This window comes from Diabrotica virgifera, chromosome 9 (assembly GCF_917563875.1).
Source record: "Diabrotica virgifera virgifera chromosome 9, PGI_DIABVI_V3a".
Lineage (NCBI taxonomy): Eukaryota > Metazoa > Arthropoda > Insecta > Coleoptera > Chrysomelidae > Diabrotica > Diabrotica virgifera.
The window spans coordinates 57741043-57762179 of NC_065451.1; the positions used below are offsets into that span (position 1 = coordinate 57741043).

At 31.9% G+C, this 21137-nt stretch overlaps 2 protein-coding genes across 3 annotated transcripts in view; one reads left to right on the top strand and one right to left on the bottom strand.

Annotated features, from left to right (window-relative positions):
- The window catches only part of LOC126891898 (neuropeptides capa receptor-like), a 314556-nt gene extending 298811 nt beyond the window's left edge, over positions 1-15745 (bottom strand). The window contains exon 1 of one of the 2 annotated variants that reach the window (XM_050661240.1): positions 14902-15745. In XM_050661240.1, coding sequence (XP_050517197.1) covers positions 14902-15687 — 786 coding nt within the window. In that variant the 5' untranslated portion in view covers positions 15688-15745. The remainder of the gene's footprint in view (positions 1-14901) is intronic. The other variant, XM_050661239.1, reaches the window with a different exon arrangement.
- The window catches only part of LOC114334288 (dynein axonemal heavy chain 1-like), a 947682-nt gene that overhangs the window by 784504 nt on the left and 142041 nt on the right, over positions 1-21137 (top strand). The window lies entirely within an intron of this gene.

Here is a 21137-nt window from a genome sequence, read left to right on the forward strand (position 1 = left end):
CTCGAGTAACTGCAAAAATCTCTGCTTGGGCTCCCCTATCAATAACAAATTTTCAGCTTGCTATTTTGTTTGACCCACGATTAGTTTACTGTGAGTATACGTTGCTATAAAATATTACTTTAGCAAATTAAAATAATATGCGATGACACTTTTCGATAGAACTCTTTATTGATTGCTATACGTGTTTACAGATCTAATTTTCGTTCGCTACTGAATACTACTAAAATTACAAAACGGCTCTCGACCAGAAATCCCCTGGTGGCGGGGAAAACAAAAATTTCTATATCTGCCCTACAAAATTTCACTTAAAAAAAACGTAATTAACTAATCGTCATCACTGTCCTTCTCAGAAGCTGACAATATCGCTTCACTCGCATAACTTTCCAAATACCTACTTTCTAAAGAGGATTATGATAAATGTTACCCAGAAATATGGGTAAGAATGAATGTATTTTAATCTTTTAAGAGATTTCTGGAATAGTTCTTTTCCTAACAAGTGCAGAAAGTCATTCTTTTCCGCACGCGACTGCAATTTGCCGAACGACGCGAAGCGGGAGTTCGGCAAGCAGTCGAGTGCGGAAAAGAGACTTTCTGCAAGAGTTAGGAACAATATTTTTTCTAAGAGTCTTTAAAAAATTACCAAATCTTAATCAATTAATTTAATTAATATGAAAATACATACACAATTTAATTCTTTGACAAGGTTGTCAAAACAAAACTTTCAATATAATTAGTTAGCATGACGACGATCTTGGTTTCCATGACGATGATTCAAAACGACTGTTATTGTCTACCGATTTGACTTATGAATATTATGTCAAAATAATTTTATTTCATCGAATTGTCGCGTTAATTTCATTAAGACAGGAACACAATAAGATATATTTGAAATAAATTAGTAAATAATATCTAAATATTAGTTTATTGCATGTATTATAATTACTTTAAGGCCATATTAACATATCTAAATTAACACTGCGGAAAAGTAAAAACCGCGTGCGGAAAAGTACCACGCGTGCGGAAAAGTAACACGCGTGCAGAAAAGTGAAACTTCTAAAATGCGTGCGCGAAAGTAGACATTTTTGCACGCTCGTAGAAAAAATAATTTACCCAAACTTTAAGAATGGTCTGATATGAATTTATATCGTAAAATAAAATCGAAAAAACTAAAATTAACTAAACTATAAGGAGACGGAACACTATTAATAATTTTTTTTAGTACGCGGGATCCAAGCCTATAATATATACAGGATGATTGATTAGTAGGGTAAAGCTCAATAGCTCCGCTATAGTAATAGATAGCAATAAAAGTTAAAAACAAAAATTTTAGCCACCTTTGAGCTTTACATTACAAAATTAGTTAGAATGTTACAGGGTGTTCGATAACACAGTGGCAGACCAAACTTATATTTTCTTTAAATGGAACACCCTATATTTTATTTTAAATTCGAAATCCTGTTAACTTCTCCATCACAAAAATATAAAGGTTTGTTATATTATACAGGGTATTTACAAAGTTTTAACCAATTTTATATGAAAATCGTAACAAGTTTAACTCCCTGTATAAATAAAAATAAGCAAAACAACAATGGTTTATTAATGCCATATTTTTTAACGTATTGTCACAATTTTCAAGAATGGTCGATATTGCTAACTTTCTTTATATCAAATACAGGGTCAGTCAAAACAAAAGTATATTATTTTCTCAGTAATTTTAAATGAAACACCCTGTATTTTATATCACTATTGAAAAGTACCATTACCGTACTTTAATTTTTAAATAACATTCCCTATGTCTAAATTGATTAGTTTTTGAGATATTTTCATTTTTCAATGGACCAGTAGCGTGGGAACCCAAATCACCATTATTTAATAAACTGGACTGATTTTTTTGGGGTTACGTTAATAATGAAGTTTATAAAATACCTCCAACAACAAGGGATGAGATGAAAAATAGAATACAAAGTGTATTTCGATGTGTTAATTTACAGATGCTCCGTAGAGTAAGTAGCTCATTCAATGATCGTTTTTAGGCGTACATAAATGTGTTAGGAGATAATTTTAAACACCTTATGTAATTAAATATTAAAGATATTTTATTAAAAGTAGCTTCTAATTTTTTCAAACATGTTTTTTTGCAAAATTTATTACTGATAAATTATATTTCGTTCTTTATTTGTTACATTGTTACATTTACATACAAAAGTTGTGTTTAATTGTCTTCACAAAATATTGTATTTTGTGTTTGTGTGTTTTTTTGTAAAATTTATTACTAATTTTCTTTGTTTATTTGTTGCATTTACATAAAAAGATTGTTTTTAATTATTTCAAAAATGTTGCATATAGTGGTTGTGTTTTTGTTTGTAAAATGTATTACTAATAAATTATTTTTATTTCTTTATTTGCTACAGTGTTACATTGATTACCGGAATGATAATCGGTAATCCTCAATTGTCAATTCAGTCATGGCTTACTTAAAATTTAGATAAATTTAAACACCTAAAATAATTTGCTCTGAAAAATGAAAATATCTCGAAAACTAATAAATTTGGACATAGCGAATGTTGTATAAAAATTAAAGTACGTTAATGTTACTTTTTAACAATGATATAAAATACAGGGTGTTCTATTTAACATAACTGAGAAAATAATGTACTTGCGTTTTGAGTCACCCTGTATTTGATATAAAGAAAATTAGCAATATCAATAATTCTTAAAAATATTGACAACAAATAAAAAAATATGGCATTAATAAGCCATTGCTGTTTTGCTTATTTTTATTTATACAGGTAGTTGAACTTGTTACGATTTTCATACACAATTGGTTATAACTTTGTAAATACCCTGTATAACATTACAAACCTTTATATTTTTTTGATGGAGAAGTTAACAGGATTTCTAATATAAAATAAAATATAGGGTGTTCTATTTAAAAAAACAAAAGTTAGGTCTGTCACTGTGTTATCGAACACCCTGTAACATTCTAACTAATTTTGTAATGTGAAGCTCAAAGGTGGCTAACATTTTTGTTTTTAACTTTTATTGCTATCTATTACTATAGCGGAGCTATTGAGCTTTCCCCTACTAATCAATCACCCTTTATTACTAGTTTATTAGTTGTATTACTATGGTTTGTTTTTAAACCAAGAGGAGTGATTTAAATTTACCGCGCTGTAATGCTTGTTTGTAATTGGTCCAACCGCAGGCAAGTTTACTCCACTGATATAAAAATTTTACACTAATGACATTTATCACATTTTGACACGATTGACATTTCATAGGTTAATTAAGTTATATCGGCGATTTTTTGTGTTTTCTGTGTTATTCCTTTAATTTTTAGATTTTTAGTCTGCTTTATATAAAAAGCAGTTATTTTTATAACTCTTTAATGGCGTATTAATATAATATAATATTTATGGATTACCGTTGAGGGCTGACATGATCAACCAAAAAAGAAGATGTATTTGGTTATTTTTCTAATGACTTTCCTCGGTGTGAATATGTCTTTTTAGTTTACTCCTCCTGGTTAAAAAATAAACCATAGTATTACTCAAGAATTTTTTAAATGTAAAACTTCGTAGTAAACTTTTTACTTATTGTGTTTCTTTAATTATTACAAATACATATAAAAAGAGATTCAACCGGTGAACTTTCGAACCGTCTTACAATATTAAATTTACATTTCAATTAGGTACAAAAACCAGTTGTTAATAAAACTTTTGTAAAAAAAATCAATGTAATCAAATTGGCGGGGACTGGATTCATCTGCCATTCTCGTTTGCATGTACTTCCGTAACTTAAACAAACTTCTTGCTATCATAATATTCATGCCCTCTATCACTATCACCGGCAACACTAAAGTCATAGCTATATCTACTTAGTTAAACACCTCCATGAAGTTTATATATTCTGGTTTCAGTGGACACTCATTATCGATGACGTCGGTTATCCAAAACGCGAAAATGTAGAAAAGAAATGCCACTAGACCTACACCGGACACAATTTTTTCGCTCTATTTGCTGTACATATGTATGGTTTCTTTGGTATTGTACAGCTATGAATCTTTCAACGGTAAACGCTACAATTAACTAAACGCTTAGAAAAGAGAACACGTAGGTCAAGTAAATGCAAATCTGGCAAATACCTTGCATGTGTAAAATGTGTAAAATGTAAAATGTGAAATGTGTAAAGTTATTCGAGCTGCAGTAAAGTACAAGTAAACAGAGTAAGTATCCAGAATCAGCCAAAGCTAGAGCTGTTAACTAGTAACTAGAACTTCTCAGTTTTAAATCCGTATACAATAGCACTACAAAAGAATTTAGATTTCTCAAAAAACCGGTCACTATTATAACTGGAATGTAGTATAAATGTAAAAACTCCATGTAGGTCACTAAGGCATATGAACTTTCCGCAAAACTTTGCTTGTTCTCTATATCACCGGTTACGTTCAAACTTCTAAGAGTTTAAAAATACACGCGTGGGTATTCTATCTTTGGTAGTTAGAAAGGTTAGAAAGTAGATGCGGTAACGCCAAAAAGAAATCGCTGTGAAAACTGACCAAAAATCGTTTTCCATGGTTTTACTAGCGAGAAAGGAAAATTATATATAAAAAGTTTTCCAGAAATTTTAAGAAGATATGGACTAACAATAAACCAAAAAGGAACGAAATATTATGGAAATATCCCAGCTAACAGTGTTCGTATATATGACGTCAAACAAACGTCAACATTTTGGGAGAAGTTACGTCAAAAGTTACGTTAAATTTTACCTAAAATATACGTATAAAAATCACAGCGATGTTACGTAACAGTTTAACGTTATTTCTACGTAACCTTTTCAACGTCACAAGGACGTCAGTTTCTAGTTGAATTTTCGGTATTAATAATATATAAAAAGACTTAAAATTACTGTGTAAATAAAACCACATACATAATGCTGACACATTTATTAAATATTTGAAATAAACATTTATTATATATTTGATTTTTATGTGAGAGGAAGATACAAAATTATTAAAAGCTACTTTATATTACATTACATAAACATACCCTTGAAGTAATCTTCATTCGTAAACTGCACACTTTCATATAAGGACTAGGCTGCTTCCCCAATTTTAGAAGATATTTCCATACATTTCGTTTTTCAACAAAACTGTCATTGAATAGAATTCTATTTTGTTTATCCTATTTAGGGAAAGAATGAAACGATAAATTATTATTATTGGCTCCGTGCGTCTCCCCTCTACTTACAGTCATGTGACACGTTGTCAGATTTTGTAAGGACATTTTAACATTGAGTCTTATGGGATTATTTTGTTAAACTTGAATATTTTATTTTATAGCGATAATAACAGAATACAATTGTTAGAATTCATAAGTTATTAATTTATACTGTAATTTATAGTGCAATAAAAATATCTTCTTTTTCGTTAATAAAGATTTATTGACATAAACTGCGATAGTGAGGTTATGTATACAAAATCAAACTGATAATCAATATTGGAAAGTGAAGAATTTATATCAGATTAAGTGCGTTTTTATTTTCTGTTTATATTAATACATAATATCACTAGCGTGACACGGCATTTTTTTAAATGTCTCATTTAAACATACACAAAGCGTGCTGATAAAATTTCAAAAAACCGCCACCATGAGCAGGTCGGTCGATTTTGCTTTGACACTTTGTTAACGCTCGGAGCGAATAGGAACGCTTTATCCAAGAATCACATTGAGGCACACGTGGAGGCACACAACAATAATAATTCGATTTTTTTGACACAACTCCATAAAAACTAACACGATTTTAATCACAGAAATGTAATGTTAGGTATTGTATTAATGAAAGGTTCGAAATAAATACGCGATGGCGCTGCAATTTCAAACAAGGTCTTATACGTGTCTATACCTACCAAAAAGACACGTGTTATAGACGAATAAATTCATACGCATTAAAACCTACCAAAGAGCCACGTTTCAGAAACGAATAAATTCATACGTATAATAGACGTATTAAAATTTCGTATCAGTAACGTCATTTTTTGATAGATGTTACGTAACAATACAAAAAAAACCTAAATTTAACGTTAATGTAATGTTATCTTGCTAGCTGGGATGAGATAACATAACAAATTATACAAATATAGTAAACATATAAGTAAACATAGTCAAGTCAAGGTGATTTTATTGGAAACTTTGGACTGGGCACTCGTAACGAGAGAGGAGAAAGATTGGCTCAATTCTGCCAAGAGACCGATTTTATTGTCACGAATACTTATTATGATCTGCCGACCAGGAGACTCTATACATGGAAATCACCAGCAGACAACCAACATAACGTCATCAGAAACCAAATTGACTACCTTCTCATCTGCAAACGATACCGAAATTCCATAAAATCAGTAAAATCATACCCTGGAGCTGATGTGAGATCAGATCACAACCCAGTTGTAGGAAGGTTTAGAATTAATCTAAAGAAGCCTGTGGTTAAAACTAAAGTAGAGACGATACAAGTATCTCGTTTGAGAGATCCATCAACAAAAGAGCAAGTCACACTAAAAATTAAAGAAGAGCTCACCAAAATAGAAATTATTCCTACTGAAGATGCGAACAGGAAATGGCACATGTTAAAAGATGCTCTTATCCGCACATGTGAGACAACACTTACACCTAAACTAATTAAGAATAAAAATGAATGGATGACCGAGGAGATTCTAGATCTCATGGAAGCAAGGCGATCTTATAAAACCAAAGACAAAAACATGTATAATATTATACAAACAGAAATAAGGAGAAAGATCAGAGAGGCAAAGGAAAGATGGTATAGTGACAGATGCGCAGAGATTGAACAGTTGGTAGAGAAACATGATAACTTAAACCTTCATAAGAAAATTAGTGAAATAACAGGCACTAATATTAAGAAAAAATCAAACATACTGCTGGATAAAAACGGAAAAATAATTATAGACGTCGGTGAATAAGATGGCAGGAATATATTCAAGAGCTATTTAAAGACGAACGGACTGAAATAGTACTAGAGCAGGAAAAGTTCGACAACGGCCCAAACATAACAGAAGATGAGGTACTAGAGGCGATAAAGCGAACAAAGAACAACAAGGCAACAGGTCCTGACCAAATACCTGTAGACATAATACGGTTAATAGAGGACCAGCAAATTGGAATATTGGTCGACTTATTTAATACAATATACAGTACAGGAATCATTCCCAGAGATTGGCTGCTGTCAACGTTCATAACACTGCCAAAAAAAACCAAATGCAAAAGAATGCCAAGACCACCGGATAATAAGTTTAATGAGTCATACACTCAAAATATTTTTAAAAATTATACACCGGAGAATACATAAAAAACTTGAGCAGGACATAAGCGACACGCAATTTGGATTTAGAAATGCAATGGGAACGAGGGAAGCCCTGTTCGCTGTAAATGTACTTGTGCAAAAGTGCATGGATGTTAATCATCCAGTATATATGTGTTTCTTGGATTACAACAAAACCTTCGATAAGGTCAGACATAACCGCCTTATCGAATTACTTGAAAAGAAAAACTTAGATATGAGGGACATCAGGATCATTAGTGCTATCTATTATAATCAGATCGCTGTGGTAAAAGAGAACAACGCCTTTTCAAATGAAATACGTATTGAGAGGGGCGTCAGACAGGGCTGTGTCCTGTCTCCTACTTTGTTCAATTTGTATTCAGAGGAAATAATCCAGGAAGCACTAGAAGACCTAACCACGGGAATAAAATTAAATGGTCGACCAATCAATAATATACGGTTTGCCGACGACACTATTTTATTAGCCGAATGTCTTGAGGATTTACAACAAATGGTTGACAGAGTGGTAGAAGTCAGCCAAGAAAACGGACTGTCCCTAAACACAAAAAAGACACAATTTATGGTAATCACAAAAGTTGAACAGCGCCAAGAAAGCATAACAATACGTGGAGAACAAATTAAAAAGGTTGAAAAATATAAATATTTGGGTACAATAATTAATGAAACTAATGAGTACACAGAAGAGATTAAAGCAAGAATAGGACAGGCAAGAAATGCTTTCAACAAACTAAAAAAAGTACTCTGTAGCAGGGACATTACAATTTCTTTAAAGATAAGACTTCTGAGATGCTACGTGTTCTCCGTATTATTCTATGGGTTGGAGGCTTGGACATTAAAGAAGGATGTTTCGGACAGATTAGAAGCCTTCGAGTTATGGGCCTACAGAAGAATATTAAGAATAAGTTGGGTGGATAGAGTCACGAATATCGAGGTGTTGAGAAGAATGGGAAAAGATAAAGAGGTTTTAAATACAATTAAAGTCAGAAAACTGCAATATCTGGGACATGTTATGAGGGGCGAGCGTTATAACTTGTTACAATTGATAATGCAAGAAAGAATACAGGGTAGAAGGAGTCGCGGAAGAAGACGCATCTCCTGGTTAAACAATTTGAGAGCTTGGTTTAATTGCACTTCTGCTGATCTTTTTAGAGCAGCGGTATCGAAAGTGCGAATTGCCGTGATGGTTGCCAACCTTCTTAGAGGAGATGGCACATGAAGAAGAAGAAGTAAACATATCAAAATGTAAGAAGCTGAGGATCTCTGTAATTTTTAAAAAGTATCAGAATTTAAATAGGTACTTAGGGGTAACCATAAATAATACAGGCAAAGAGATAGACAAAATATTTATAAATGGGAGCAAAGCGAGGAAAATAATGTCGAGATCTGGGAAAGGAAGGTACCTACTTAGAAAAAATTTCGGAGGAACACAGACGTTAGAGAATATCTGAAGACGACGACCAAATAAATTTATAAAAAGGATATATGGAAAACTAATATGTAACTAAAACAAAAATACGAGCCCAAAAAGCCAGATGGCTTGGTCATATTTTACGAATGCCAGAGAATCGAAATATTAAAACAATACTGAAGGAGGGAGAAATAGGAAAAACCAAAAGGTCGTCCAAAGAATAAATGGTTCGAAGCAATAAATCAAGATTTGTTAGAAATATGCGTGAGATATTTGAGACAAAAATCAGGAAAGTGGTAAACTGAAAGGAAACAACCAAATTTTTAAAAGCCATGTGCAAGAACTCTATAGCGCTGTTGAGTATGTCTTAATTATATTCTTTCTAACTTTCTGGAATTGGCAGATACTTGTTGATGCCAAATATTATTTAGAACATTAAAAAGACGGATTTTGTATTCGTTGTGTCAGATTAGAGAATATCATAGAATTGTATATATGTATATATTGTCTTTATTAGCAGTAGTATTCTTATTTTGTTTGAGGTCCCTTTTTGTTTTCCATAAGTAACATAAACTTTCTACATATATATAAAAGACACCGCAAATACCTTATTTTATGATTAATTATTTATATAGGAAATAAGCCACAATTAAATTGAAAAAATTATTTCATTAACGTTTCGACGCCCAAATCGGGTGTCGATGTCAAAATACAAAATACTACTAAATTAAACAAAAATGTTGTTGCTAAGTAAAATATTCTTCTAATAATTTATTTAATCTGACTCATTTATATTGGCAATTCAGACATACATTATACATTTTAAAGTAGACGACTTTAAAATGATTTTACCAATATTTTTGAGTTGCGTTCCTGGAACGACTTTACTGAAAGATAGTTCATTCGATTACATGAAATCAACCCCAACTCAATATTATCCGTCACAGAAAAATCATAGCATGTGATCTGTCTTTAAAAAGACAACCAAATGCAACGATGACAGTAACATTCTTGCGTTAGAGATTCCATAGTAAATTACGAGGAAAAACCAGGAAAAAACCTTGTGATACGATCCCGTCATCATAAATATTAGTCATACATTTAATTTACTCTCAAGAAACTAATACCAAATTCTGACTTTAATATGTTTAGATTATAAATAATATTAATAATACATAGATATACAATAAGTAATACTAAAATATAAAATATGTACTAACTCGATATGTTATTGACTTACTAATCGTGGTATTTTCTTTTTATTTACTTCCTCTTTTAGTATGGGTAACGACATCCTACTGCATTCTACCGAAGAATTTGCGACACAATTGGTCTCATTTAGCATAATTAGAGCCGCTTCTTTGATTTTTCTCTTTTTACTATCTGATTCTTTCAGGACTATACTTGAAAATATTTCAACTGAACTCTATGTTCATTGTCCCATGTATAGTCCTGAAAGAATCAGATAGTAAAAAGAGAAAAATCAAAGAAGCGGATCTAATTATGCTAAATGAAACCAATTGTGTCGCAAATTCTTCGGTAGAATGCAGTTGGATGTGGTTACCCATACTGAAAGAGAAAGTCAATAAAAAGAAAATACCACGATTAGTAAGTCAATAACATATCGAGTTAGTACATATTTTATATTTTTATATTACTTATTGTAAACCTATGCATTATTAATATTATTTATAATTTAAACATATTAAAGTCAGAATTTGGTATTAGTTTCTTGAGGTTTTTCCCTGGTTTTCCCTCGTGATTTACTATGGAATCTCTAACGCGAGAATTTTACTGTCATCGTTGCATTTGGTTGTCTTTTTAAAGACAGATCACATGCTATGATTTTTTTGTGACGGATATTCTTGAGTTGTGGTTGATTTCATGTAATCGAATGAACTATCTTTCAGTAAAGTCGTCTCAGGAACGCAACTAATAAAGACTGGCAAAATCATTTTAAAGTCTTCTACTTTAAAATGTATAATGTAGGTCTGAATTGCCAATATAAATGAGTCAGATTAAATAAATTTTTAGAAGAAAATTTTACTTAGCAACAACATTTTTGTTTAATTTAGTAGTATTTTGTATTTTGACAACGATACCCGATTTGGACGTCGAAACGTTAATAAAATTATTTTTTCAATTTAACTGTGGCTCATTTCCCATATAAATAGTTAATCATAAAAATGCCACAAGGAAATACACTCGCGATCATAAAAAGCGGGTCACTCGATGAGTTATTCAAGTTAGATTTCTCGAATTTTCTAAACCTGTTGTCCGATTTGAGTGATTATTTTAGTATGCTATAGCCTTATTCTTTAAGAACATCGCCATCATAATATTGTTGCTAAACCTGTGAATTGTCATTATACCGGGTGTAACAATCATACTGTGTTTATTCCTCAAAGTCCGAAACACCCCGTGGAATGTTTTAGCATAGATAAAATATTGAAATTAAAACTGAATTGTAGCCTTAGGCTTTCTTAACATTTTCTTTTTTGATTTATTTGTTTATGTTGGATAATAAAAAAGTTAGGCACCTTAACAACTAACCATGTTCTTCATCAATACAGGGTGTTTCTAAATAAGTGCGACAAAATTTAAGAGGCAATTCTGCATGAAAAATAATGACCGTTTGCTTTATACACGTATGACCACAAATTCTTTGGTTTCGAGATACGAGATGTTGAATTTTTTCTTACAAACTGACGATTTATTTATTGCTCTAAAAGCGGTTGAGATATGCAAATGAAATTTGGTAGATGTTAAGAGGTAGTTATGATGCATTTTTTGACATACAATTAGGAATTTTATATTCACCATTGGCTTGCATACGGGATGTATCTAAAATGTTTATACCCGTATGCACACCAATGGTGAATATTAGAATTATTAATTGTATGTCAAAAAATCCACAATAACTGCTTCTTAAAACTTACCAAATTTCGTTTGCATATCTCTATTGGTTTTAGAGCAATAAATAAATCGTCAGTTTGTAAGAAAAATTTCAACATCCCGTATCTCGGAAACGAAGCATTTACGGACATATGTTTATAAAGCAAACTGTCATTATTTTTTCATACAGAATTACCCCTTAAAGTTTGTCTCAATTATTTAGAAACACTCTGTATTGATGAAGAACATAGCTAGTTATTAACGTGCTTAACTTTTTTATTATCCAACATAAACAAATAAATCAAAAAAGAAAATATTAAGAGAGCTTAAGGCTACAATATTGTTTTAATTTCAATATTTTATCTATGCTAAAACATTCCACAGGGTGTTCCGAACTTTTAGGAATAAACAGAGTATGATTGTTACACCCGGTATACAATGACAATTTACCTGTCTAGCAACAATATTATGATGGCGATATGCTTAAAGAAAAAGGCTATAACATACTAAAAAAATCACTCAAATCGGACAACAGGTTTAGAAAATTAGAGAAATCTAACTTGAATAAATCATCGAGTGACCCGCTTTTTATGATCGCGAGTGTAGCTTCAGAAAAACATCTTATTTTATGCTATATATAATATCACTCAAATTTGATAAAATTTACATGGATAGATTCGATAGATCCATCTCAAAATTACGTTCATTTCATTTCATTGTGTAAACTATGATTTTTTCTTAATAATGGCGTAAATTGATATAAATAAATCTAAAATCAAATGGGTACGTCCGCAATGTAGACAGAGAAAAAATATTTCTTAATTCGGTATTCCATAAATCTTCTGCAGGTCAGTCGTGCCAAAGTATATTACTTCCTCTAATCGGCTTTGCTCGCAATAGTTTTAAGCTGTTGTAAATAGCATCTTGACTAATAATACATATTTATGAATGACTTTTTATGGACTTCAAAAATGTGGTTTCGATAAACTTTAATTGCAATTTGCGCTGTTATTAATCAAAATTCAGAGTTGGTGGAATGATATGAAATGATCATAATTTCAAGGCGAATATATTCTTGCAAATTTTATTGAATTTAAGGGACATTACATTTTCCATAACATGTGTGCGATGTCCTTTGTTTTGAAATCTATGTAAATTATGCGAATTGATCTGGGATAATTTTTTTTATTTGTTCGAAAATTGTCAGCATCAGTACTAAAACTATGTCTTTAAGCCCTATGTTTACTGATATGTTTTCTAGGTGAGTTTAATCTTACCTGAAAAATATTTCAATTTAACTAAAACAGTTATCTAAGATCAGAATTTGTTAAAGTTTTAAAGCAGCCGTTATTTCTGCATTTGAGCGTTAAATTTAACATTAAATTTTATACTATAAATCTACAACCAAGATGCAGTAGAAATAAATAAACCAAGACCCGTTAGATGCTGCTAGGAGCACTACCGAATCACAATTTACAATGTATTGTTATGATCTGCTTCTTATTAATTTTATATTAATTATTATTTATTTGATTAATTATTTAATTGTCGCAAATCATATATAAAAAAATGAATAAAAAAATCTCAGGGTGCCTTTTTACAATATTAAAAAATGTCTAAATTATCTTACGTTATACTTATCTTCTCTCGTGGTTTCAGTATCTCTTAGTTGATCCTAATCGGAGTAAAAATAGGAAAAAAAAATAAAGCAAAATATAAAATAACATACAGAATTGTCTTATACTTTTCAAAATCAATACTCTAAAAATCTATCAAATCTAAAACCTGTGGACACAGATGTCCGAATGAAATTTTTACCACTTAAATTTATTATAGTTAAAAAAAACAATTTATCGGTTTGTTCCCGATGACTTTGGTAAAACAAACTAAACAAAACAAATTTATGTATTCGCAAGATTAGCTATACTTCCTATTTACTTTTAGAAATATTGGAATTTTAATTCATATGCTTTTTACTCAAAATTTTAGTTTCCGAACATAAAAATATCTTTCACATAAGTTGACTGACCTTTTTCTTCACTCACTCTGATGTCTTCTCGTGACCCAAAAACAGCTCTCCCTCGTTGACTATGTTAAAGCCTACTCATCAAAGCCCTCTCCGTTCTCCAGCTTCAAAACTATCAGCATACCAGCACCAATTCTCCAACGAGCCAAAGCCTCTTTTGACCAGTACTCAATTCACACAAACTCCAAAAATTTTCTGCTCTCCTTCTCACAATAATACAGAACCAAAGAGGTATTTCGTCTCAATTTGATCTGTCTCTCGTTCCACTTTTCAGCACTATTCTCCACTATCAAACAACCACTGGTACTTGCTAACTACTTATCCACGAAAACGTCGAACTGCTCCTCAGCGATGCCAAAAACATAATAATTTCTTTTTCAAACTCACTCAACATTCAAACCACTTTTCCCCTTCCAACTTGCCAAGAATCAGAAACATTTCTCTTTTCCATTCGACAAACAAACAGTCATTTTCAAAATTATTCCGACCATCCTAATTACTTTCGGGGAACCCTACAATATTTACTCGGGTTGAAACAAAGATATTAAAATTCCAAACTTTCTTTTAAACCATTTTTCTAGAAAATGATAATTACCTCTACCTGTGGATTCTATAGTTCCCGTAATAAACAATCTTTTCCATTTTAAATCTAAATACATCGTCCTTTTCACTTTAATTATTCACAAAAGTCTTTAATGGTTCATCGGAAAGCTCATTAAAAAAGAAATCCACTTACATCCAAACTAAATTCTAATAAATATTTACAGATCAATATATAGGGTGTATTAAATTTATGTGCCTCGTTATTTAAAAAAATTTTAATTTAATTTTCATTTTGCCTTTGATTGATAAATTGAAAACACAATAGTATATACAATGTAAATAATTATGACTCGGGAGTGCTCCCAGTAGTATTTAACGTGTCTTTGTTTAATTATTTCTACTGCATCCTGATTGTAAGTTTAGTATAGTATTAGTAGTTTATTAAATTATATCACTATTTTAAAGGTGAAGCTTCGTTGTAAACTTTTTACCCATTGTGTTTCTTTAATTATAAATATAAAGAAAAATTCAACCGTTAAACTTGCGAACCGTCTTACCATAATAACATTACACTTACAGTACAATTACAAAAACCGGTCATTAATAAAATTTTGTAAAGAAAAATCAATGTAAAGTGAAACTTTATAACAAGTTTAAGTAACTTCAAACTTACGCGTGAGGAACTTGTTGGATACAAATCAAATTGACGGGGACTGGGTTCATCTGCCATTCTCGTTTGCATGTACTTTCGTAACTTAAACAAACTTCTTGCTATCATAATGTTCATGCCCACTATCATTATCACCGGCAACACTAAAGTCATAGTTGTGTCTACATAGTTAAATACCTCCATAAAGTTGATATATTTGGGTTTCAGTTGACACTCATTATCGATGACGTCTGTTATCCAAAACGCGAAAATGTAGAGAAGAAATGCCACTAGACCTAGACCGGACACAATTTTTTTCGCTCTTTTTGCTGTACATATGTATGGTTTTTTTAATGGGTACTGTACAGCTATAAACCTTTCTATGGTGAACGCTACAATTAACCAAACGCTTAGAAAAGAGAACACGTAGGTCAAGTAAATGCACATCTGGCAAATACCTTGCATATTGTATAAATGTATAAAGTTATTCGAGCTGCAGTAAAGTACAAGTAAGCAGAGTAAGTATCCAGAATCAGCCAAAGCTAGAGCGGCTAAATAGTAACTAGAACTTCTCAGTTTTAAATGCGTACACAATAGCACTACACAAGAAGTTAGATTTCCTAAAAAACCGGTCACTATTATAACTGGAATGTAGTATAAATGTAAAAAGTCCATATAATTCGCGAAGCCATATGAACTTTCTGCACAACTTAAAAGTTTTTCTACGTCACTGGTTTCGTTCATTAAGTATTGTTCTTCCACGTAGAGCAAACTTCGGGGAGTTTGGAAGTACTCGCGTGGAGAATCCATCTCCGTGCGATGCGGTAACGCCAGAGAGAATTCGCGGTGAAAACTGAACGGAAAACTGAAGTTCAAGTTTAGCGTTGAGGCCAGACGCAAGCGTGAGGCTGTAGGTGTAGACAGTGTGTTTTCAGAATGCAGTACGATTGCAATATGCAATATTTTTATTGGATGATTTTATTTGTGAAGCGAAGTGTCTATAAATGTTTTTCAAGCATTCCAAATTTTACCAAATTATGAATTATTATACACTACATATATTTAGAAAACTTTTCTTTTAGAAGTATGTATAGAAAGAAAAATTATTCTTTGGATTAAAATGACACCTTTATTGGGACCGTGCAAGTTTACTCCAGGCTGTGGGTGAAAAATAGGTCGATTTCAGGATATAATTCAGGAATTTTTGAAACCTATCAGGTGTTGTAAAGGACAATGCCAGGAATAACTTCTACTAAAATGTGACCAAAAATATGGTGAGCTTTTTTTATTGCGATTTTCATTTGTTAAATTTGCAATTTTTAAAGATTTTTAATTTTGCAGCTTTGGATATTGATTCTAGAGAAAAACTTTTTAATAGAAAGTTATAGTAAATTAAAAAACCTACAATTTAAGCTATGGTAGGTTTAATTTCGTTTATTGGTTATTGCAAAACAGCATGCGAAAGGTCCAAAATGGCCGTTGTTTACAATTGCGTTATTTATTGTACAAATAATTTTTTTATTTTTTAAAGCTTTAATATGAATATCTTTCAATTCCAGACATAAAAAAACATTGTAAGGCCGGATTAACGAATTTGTTGCTTAGATATTATAAATTGTTTATCCCACGAGGTCAAATATCGAAGGCTATAACTTTTGAAAAAAAAAATCGTAGAGAGTTGGTCAAGCACCATTTTTAAACCTTTAATTCTTGGGTTTGAAAATAAGGGGGCAAATTTCGTTATAAACATTTAGAGCTGAAGCGGCCCTGTACATTCTATGAGTTTCTAACTTACAGATTATTGTTGCTGAAGACGAAACGAAGATTTATAAAAAAAATAAAAAATTTCTACGACCAACTGAAGCCGAGATAATTGTTTCTTTTTTCTTAAATCGTAGTGCCTCTATTTATAACAATTAAGAGATTATTTTACAGTCATTGACTAAAAAAAGACTTATATTATCTTAAAATAAAAATTATTATAAAATATAGTTACATTTAATTATTAAAAATTATTTTTAAAGTCAGTGGTTTTGCGAGCGGCCGAATTTGGCAAATCGCACGGCTCGCTTCAAATCCGCGCGCTCGGAAAATTTTTACGTAACTTGTATTAAATTTTGACCGAAAACAATTTAATAATATAGTCCAATCTTTCACGGTTTTTGCTCTAAATTTTAAAGAACCGCTTGGATTGACATGAAATTTGGCATACGTATAGCTTACATGTCAAAGAAAAAAAGTGATATTGTGCTGATGTGTGACTTTCACCCCCCTGGGGGTGACTTTCACCCCCTCTTGGGGGTGAAAAAATATATGTCCAAAATAAGTCCGGAAATGGGTAAACTGACTAATTTTAAGTAACTTTTGTTCTATAGAGCATTTTCGCCAAGTCAACACTTTTCGAGTTATTTGCGAGTGAATATGTTATTTCAACAAAATAACCACATTTTTATACGGTTTTTTGCAAATAACTCAAAAAGTAAGTATTTTGTCGAAAAAAACGTTCTTCCCAAAACTATAGCCTATAAAAAAGTAAAAAAAATGGTGTACGCATTAGGTCTCTGGATCTCGTAGAACCAAAGTTATAGCCAATGAAAAATAGATTCATATGCACAAAATTTCAAATAGAATACTTCGACGTGAAATATCTAAACCGAGTAAGACCCGTTGGACCCGTAAATTCCGTTGGGCACAATAATCAACCCAAAAAATATCATTTTTTCGTCTAGATTATCTCATAATAGAATCTGCATGTATTTGGCAAACAAAACCGTAGTAGATAATTTCATGACACAACATGGCTCTATAGAAGTACTCGGCGAATTTGTAACAGCACGGAGACTTGTCTCTCCAGCAGAAAGACTAGTTTTGTCTGGTGTCTGCCCGTCAATTCCTCATCAAGTATTAGTTGAAGAATTACAGAATATCGGTTTAAAGCTTATTTCCCCAATAACATTTATGAAAATTAGCTCGAATCTTCCGGAATATAGTCACATATTGAGCTTTCGGAGGCAAGTTTATGTAAGCCCTATAACATCATCAATTCCAGATTCTATTCTAATAAATTTCGACCAAACACCTTACCGCATACTTTTGTCATAAGGTACAGTCACCTGCTTTATTTGCAAAAGTACAGGACACATATCATCCCAATGCAATAACAGTTTAGTAACGGAATCAACTCTTATTGATTCAAAAAATGGAGTACCAAATCAAACAGGTCCAACAAGTATATTACACAAGGTACCAAACACTCAGCAGTCATCAAGTGGTGCATTATCAAATCCGAGCATATCACCTGCACCTACAAATCTCCATGACCAAGAAATTACTAATACTCCTACTCATAGCAACACTTTCAATCAACCACATTCAGCGGCAATACCGTTTCCACAAACTTCCGAAGCAATATCCTCCAATCTATTAGCACCTATTCCATTAGATATAACTGCAGAAAACTCTAATAAAACTGATACATCACCACAATTTTCTGAAACAACCATTTCAACCAATCTTACAAACAAAACTTCAAGCTCGACTTCTGTCACTACCAATGAGTCTGCTCCAGTACTTCCAAATGTAATAAAGCCACAACATCTAAGTGAAAACTCTAATAGCACTTGCGAAATCGCAAGTTCTTCCATGAAACGCAGTATTGGTGAGGTTGATACGCCTCCTTCAGACTCAGCAATTTCATCACAAAATCTGTTTGCAAAACCCAAATCCTCTAAACCAAAAAAACCGCGCTCATCTAAAGTCCCACGTACACGGGAAACTCTTGAAAATTTTATTGATAATCATACCCCACCATTCGTTTTAAATTACCACCAATTGTCCTTACTGATTGATAATGTCCAAGGCTCCCCCGACACTATTAGCGTCGTTAAAGAATTTACAACTGATATGGCTGGTTTACTTCATCTTTTACAAAGCAGCTACCAATATGCAAATGATAGATCTACAAAAACCAAGTATACAAAGCTTCAAAAGAAACTACACAACTATTTATGGAAAGAGATTTCTGACTTAGACAGTGACTCTTCTGTAGACAATTGTTCAGTATCATCTAACTCCGAATCTGTTAACAATATTCAAATCGATACCTCAATGGAACATTGATGAATTCTTCCATCGTCTCCCTATGCTACAGCTTCTTTTATCTGAATATTCTCCAGATATTATCTGTCTACAGGAGACAAACTCAAAGACCAATCAGTTGTATAATTCAAAATATTTCACTTGCTTCCGCAAAGACCGTACAGATGCAAGTCGTGCAAGCGATGGTGTAGCAATAGCAATCGTTTTTTCAGAAAACAATCTTCTTCTCCGTTTAACTCCAGCATGTAACACATATTCAGCTAAACTCTACGCCATATACCGTGCTGTAAAACTTCTTAACGAGCTTACACTCACAAAAGCCCTGATCATAACAGATTCTCTTAGCTCTCTAAACACATTAAAACACATTTTTCCGAAACATCCTTTTGAAAAGTTGCTAAAATACCAGCTGTCCTAAGCTCATGGACATGGAAGAAGCGTCTAATTTTTATGGGTTCCCTCACACGTCGGAATAACAGGAAATAAAGAAGCTGACAGGACTGCACGAGAGGCAATTTTAAGTGATTTTTCGGAGCCGATAGGCAAGTGTGTTTCCAGTGACTTAAAAGCTTATTTTAAAAACAAAGTGTTGTGTTTGTGGCGAAATGAGTGGTCTCAAAATAATTCTAAGCTAAATAAAATCAAAAATAATGTGTCTCAGTGGATTCCACCGTCGCGGAATAGACGAGAACAAATTGTGGTTGCGCGTTTACGTCTAGTACACACCAGGTTAACGCACTCTTACCTTTCAACAAAGAAAAATCTACCTATATGTGATCAGTGTAACGTTCGATTAACAGTCAAAGACTTTTTAACAAGTTGTAGTAAATATGACCAAGAAAGACAGCGCAACAATATTCCAAACGCTCTACCAGAGGCTCTAGGTCAAAACTGTTCCTATGACAATATGGTTAATTATCTAAGATCCATAAATATTTTGTACAATCTGTAGTTGTTTACTTTTGTTATTTATATTTGGTTCCGTCGCTAATAACCTTTTGGTGGATGCGACTTCTTTTTCTAATAAAAAAAATATACAGTCTATTTACCACTGTATTTGTTTTTCTTGATAAACCCTTATATGTGAAATCTCATTTCTGATGAAATAATATTACGAAAATGATACATATATATGAAATATATAACTATATTTTTAATTTTTTCATTGTTATATAAATATAATAATAGTAATGTTACTTCTTATTATACAATATAAAACTTTTTCTTCTTGTAGTGACTATCCGTTTTGGATGTTGGCGACCATCATGTAAATCTGTACTTGCACACTAAATCGGTACTGCTGCTATAAAAAGATTTGTAGTTGTTGTGTTGAACGACGTACGTAAATTTTCTAGCAAGGTAATCCTTCGCCTTTCTGGTTCTCAGTTTCCAAATGGGGCTTGCCAAATTGCCATGATGGTCGCCAACATCCAAAACGGATAGTCACTACAAGAAGAAAAAGTTTTATATTGTATAATACGAAGTAACATTATTATTATTATATTTATATAACAATGAAAAAACTAAAAATATAGTTATATATTTCATATACATGTATCATTTTTGTAATATTATTTCTTCAGAAATGAGATTTCACATATAAAAGTTTATCAAGAAAAACAAATACAATGTCGGCCAAAATTTAATACAAGTTACGTAAAAATTTTCCGAGCGCGCGGATTTGAAGCAAGATTGCAAAATTCGGCCGCCCGCAAAAGCACCGATTTTAAAAGTAATTTTTAATAATTAAATGTATACTATATTTTATAATAACTTTTATTTTAAGATAATATAAGTCTTTCTTTAGTCGATGACTGTAAAATGATTTCTTAATTGTTATAAATAAAGGCACTACGATTTAAGAAAAAGTAAACAATTATCTGGACTTCAGTTGGTTGAAAAATTTTTTTATTTTTTTTATAAATCTTCGTTTCGTCTTCAGCAACAATAATCTGTAAGTTAAACACTCATAGGATGTACAGGGCCGCTTCAGCTCTAAATGTTTATAACGAAATTTGCCCCCTTATTTTCAAACCCAAAAATTAGAGGTTTAAAAATGCTTTACGCATTTATTTACATCAGAATATCAAAACATAACTCTTCAGAAGGAGAATGGATGTTTCACCAACTCTCTACAATTTTTTGTTTCAAAAAGTTATAGC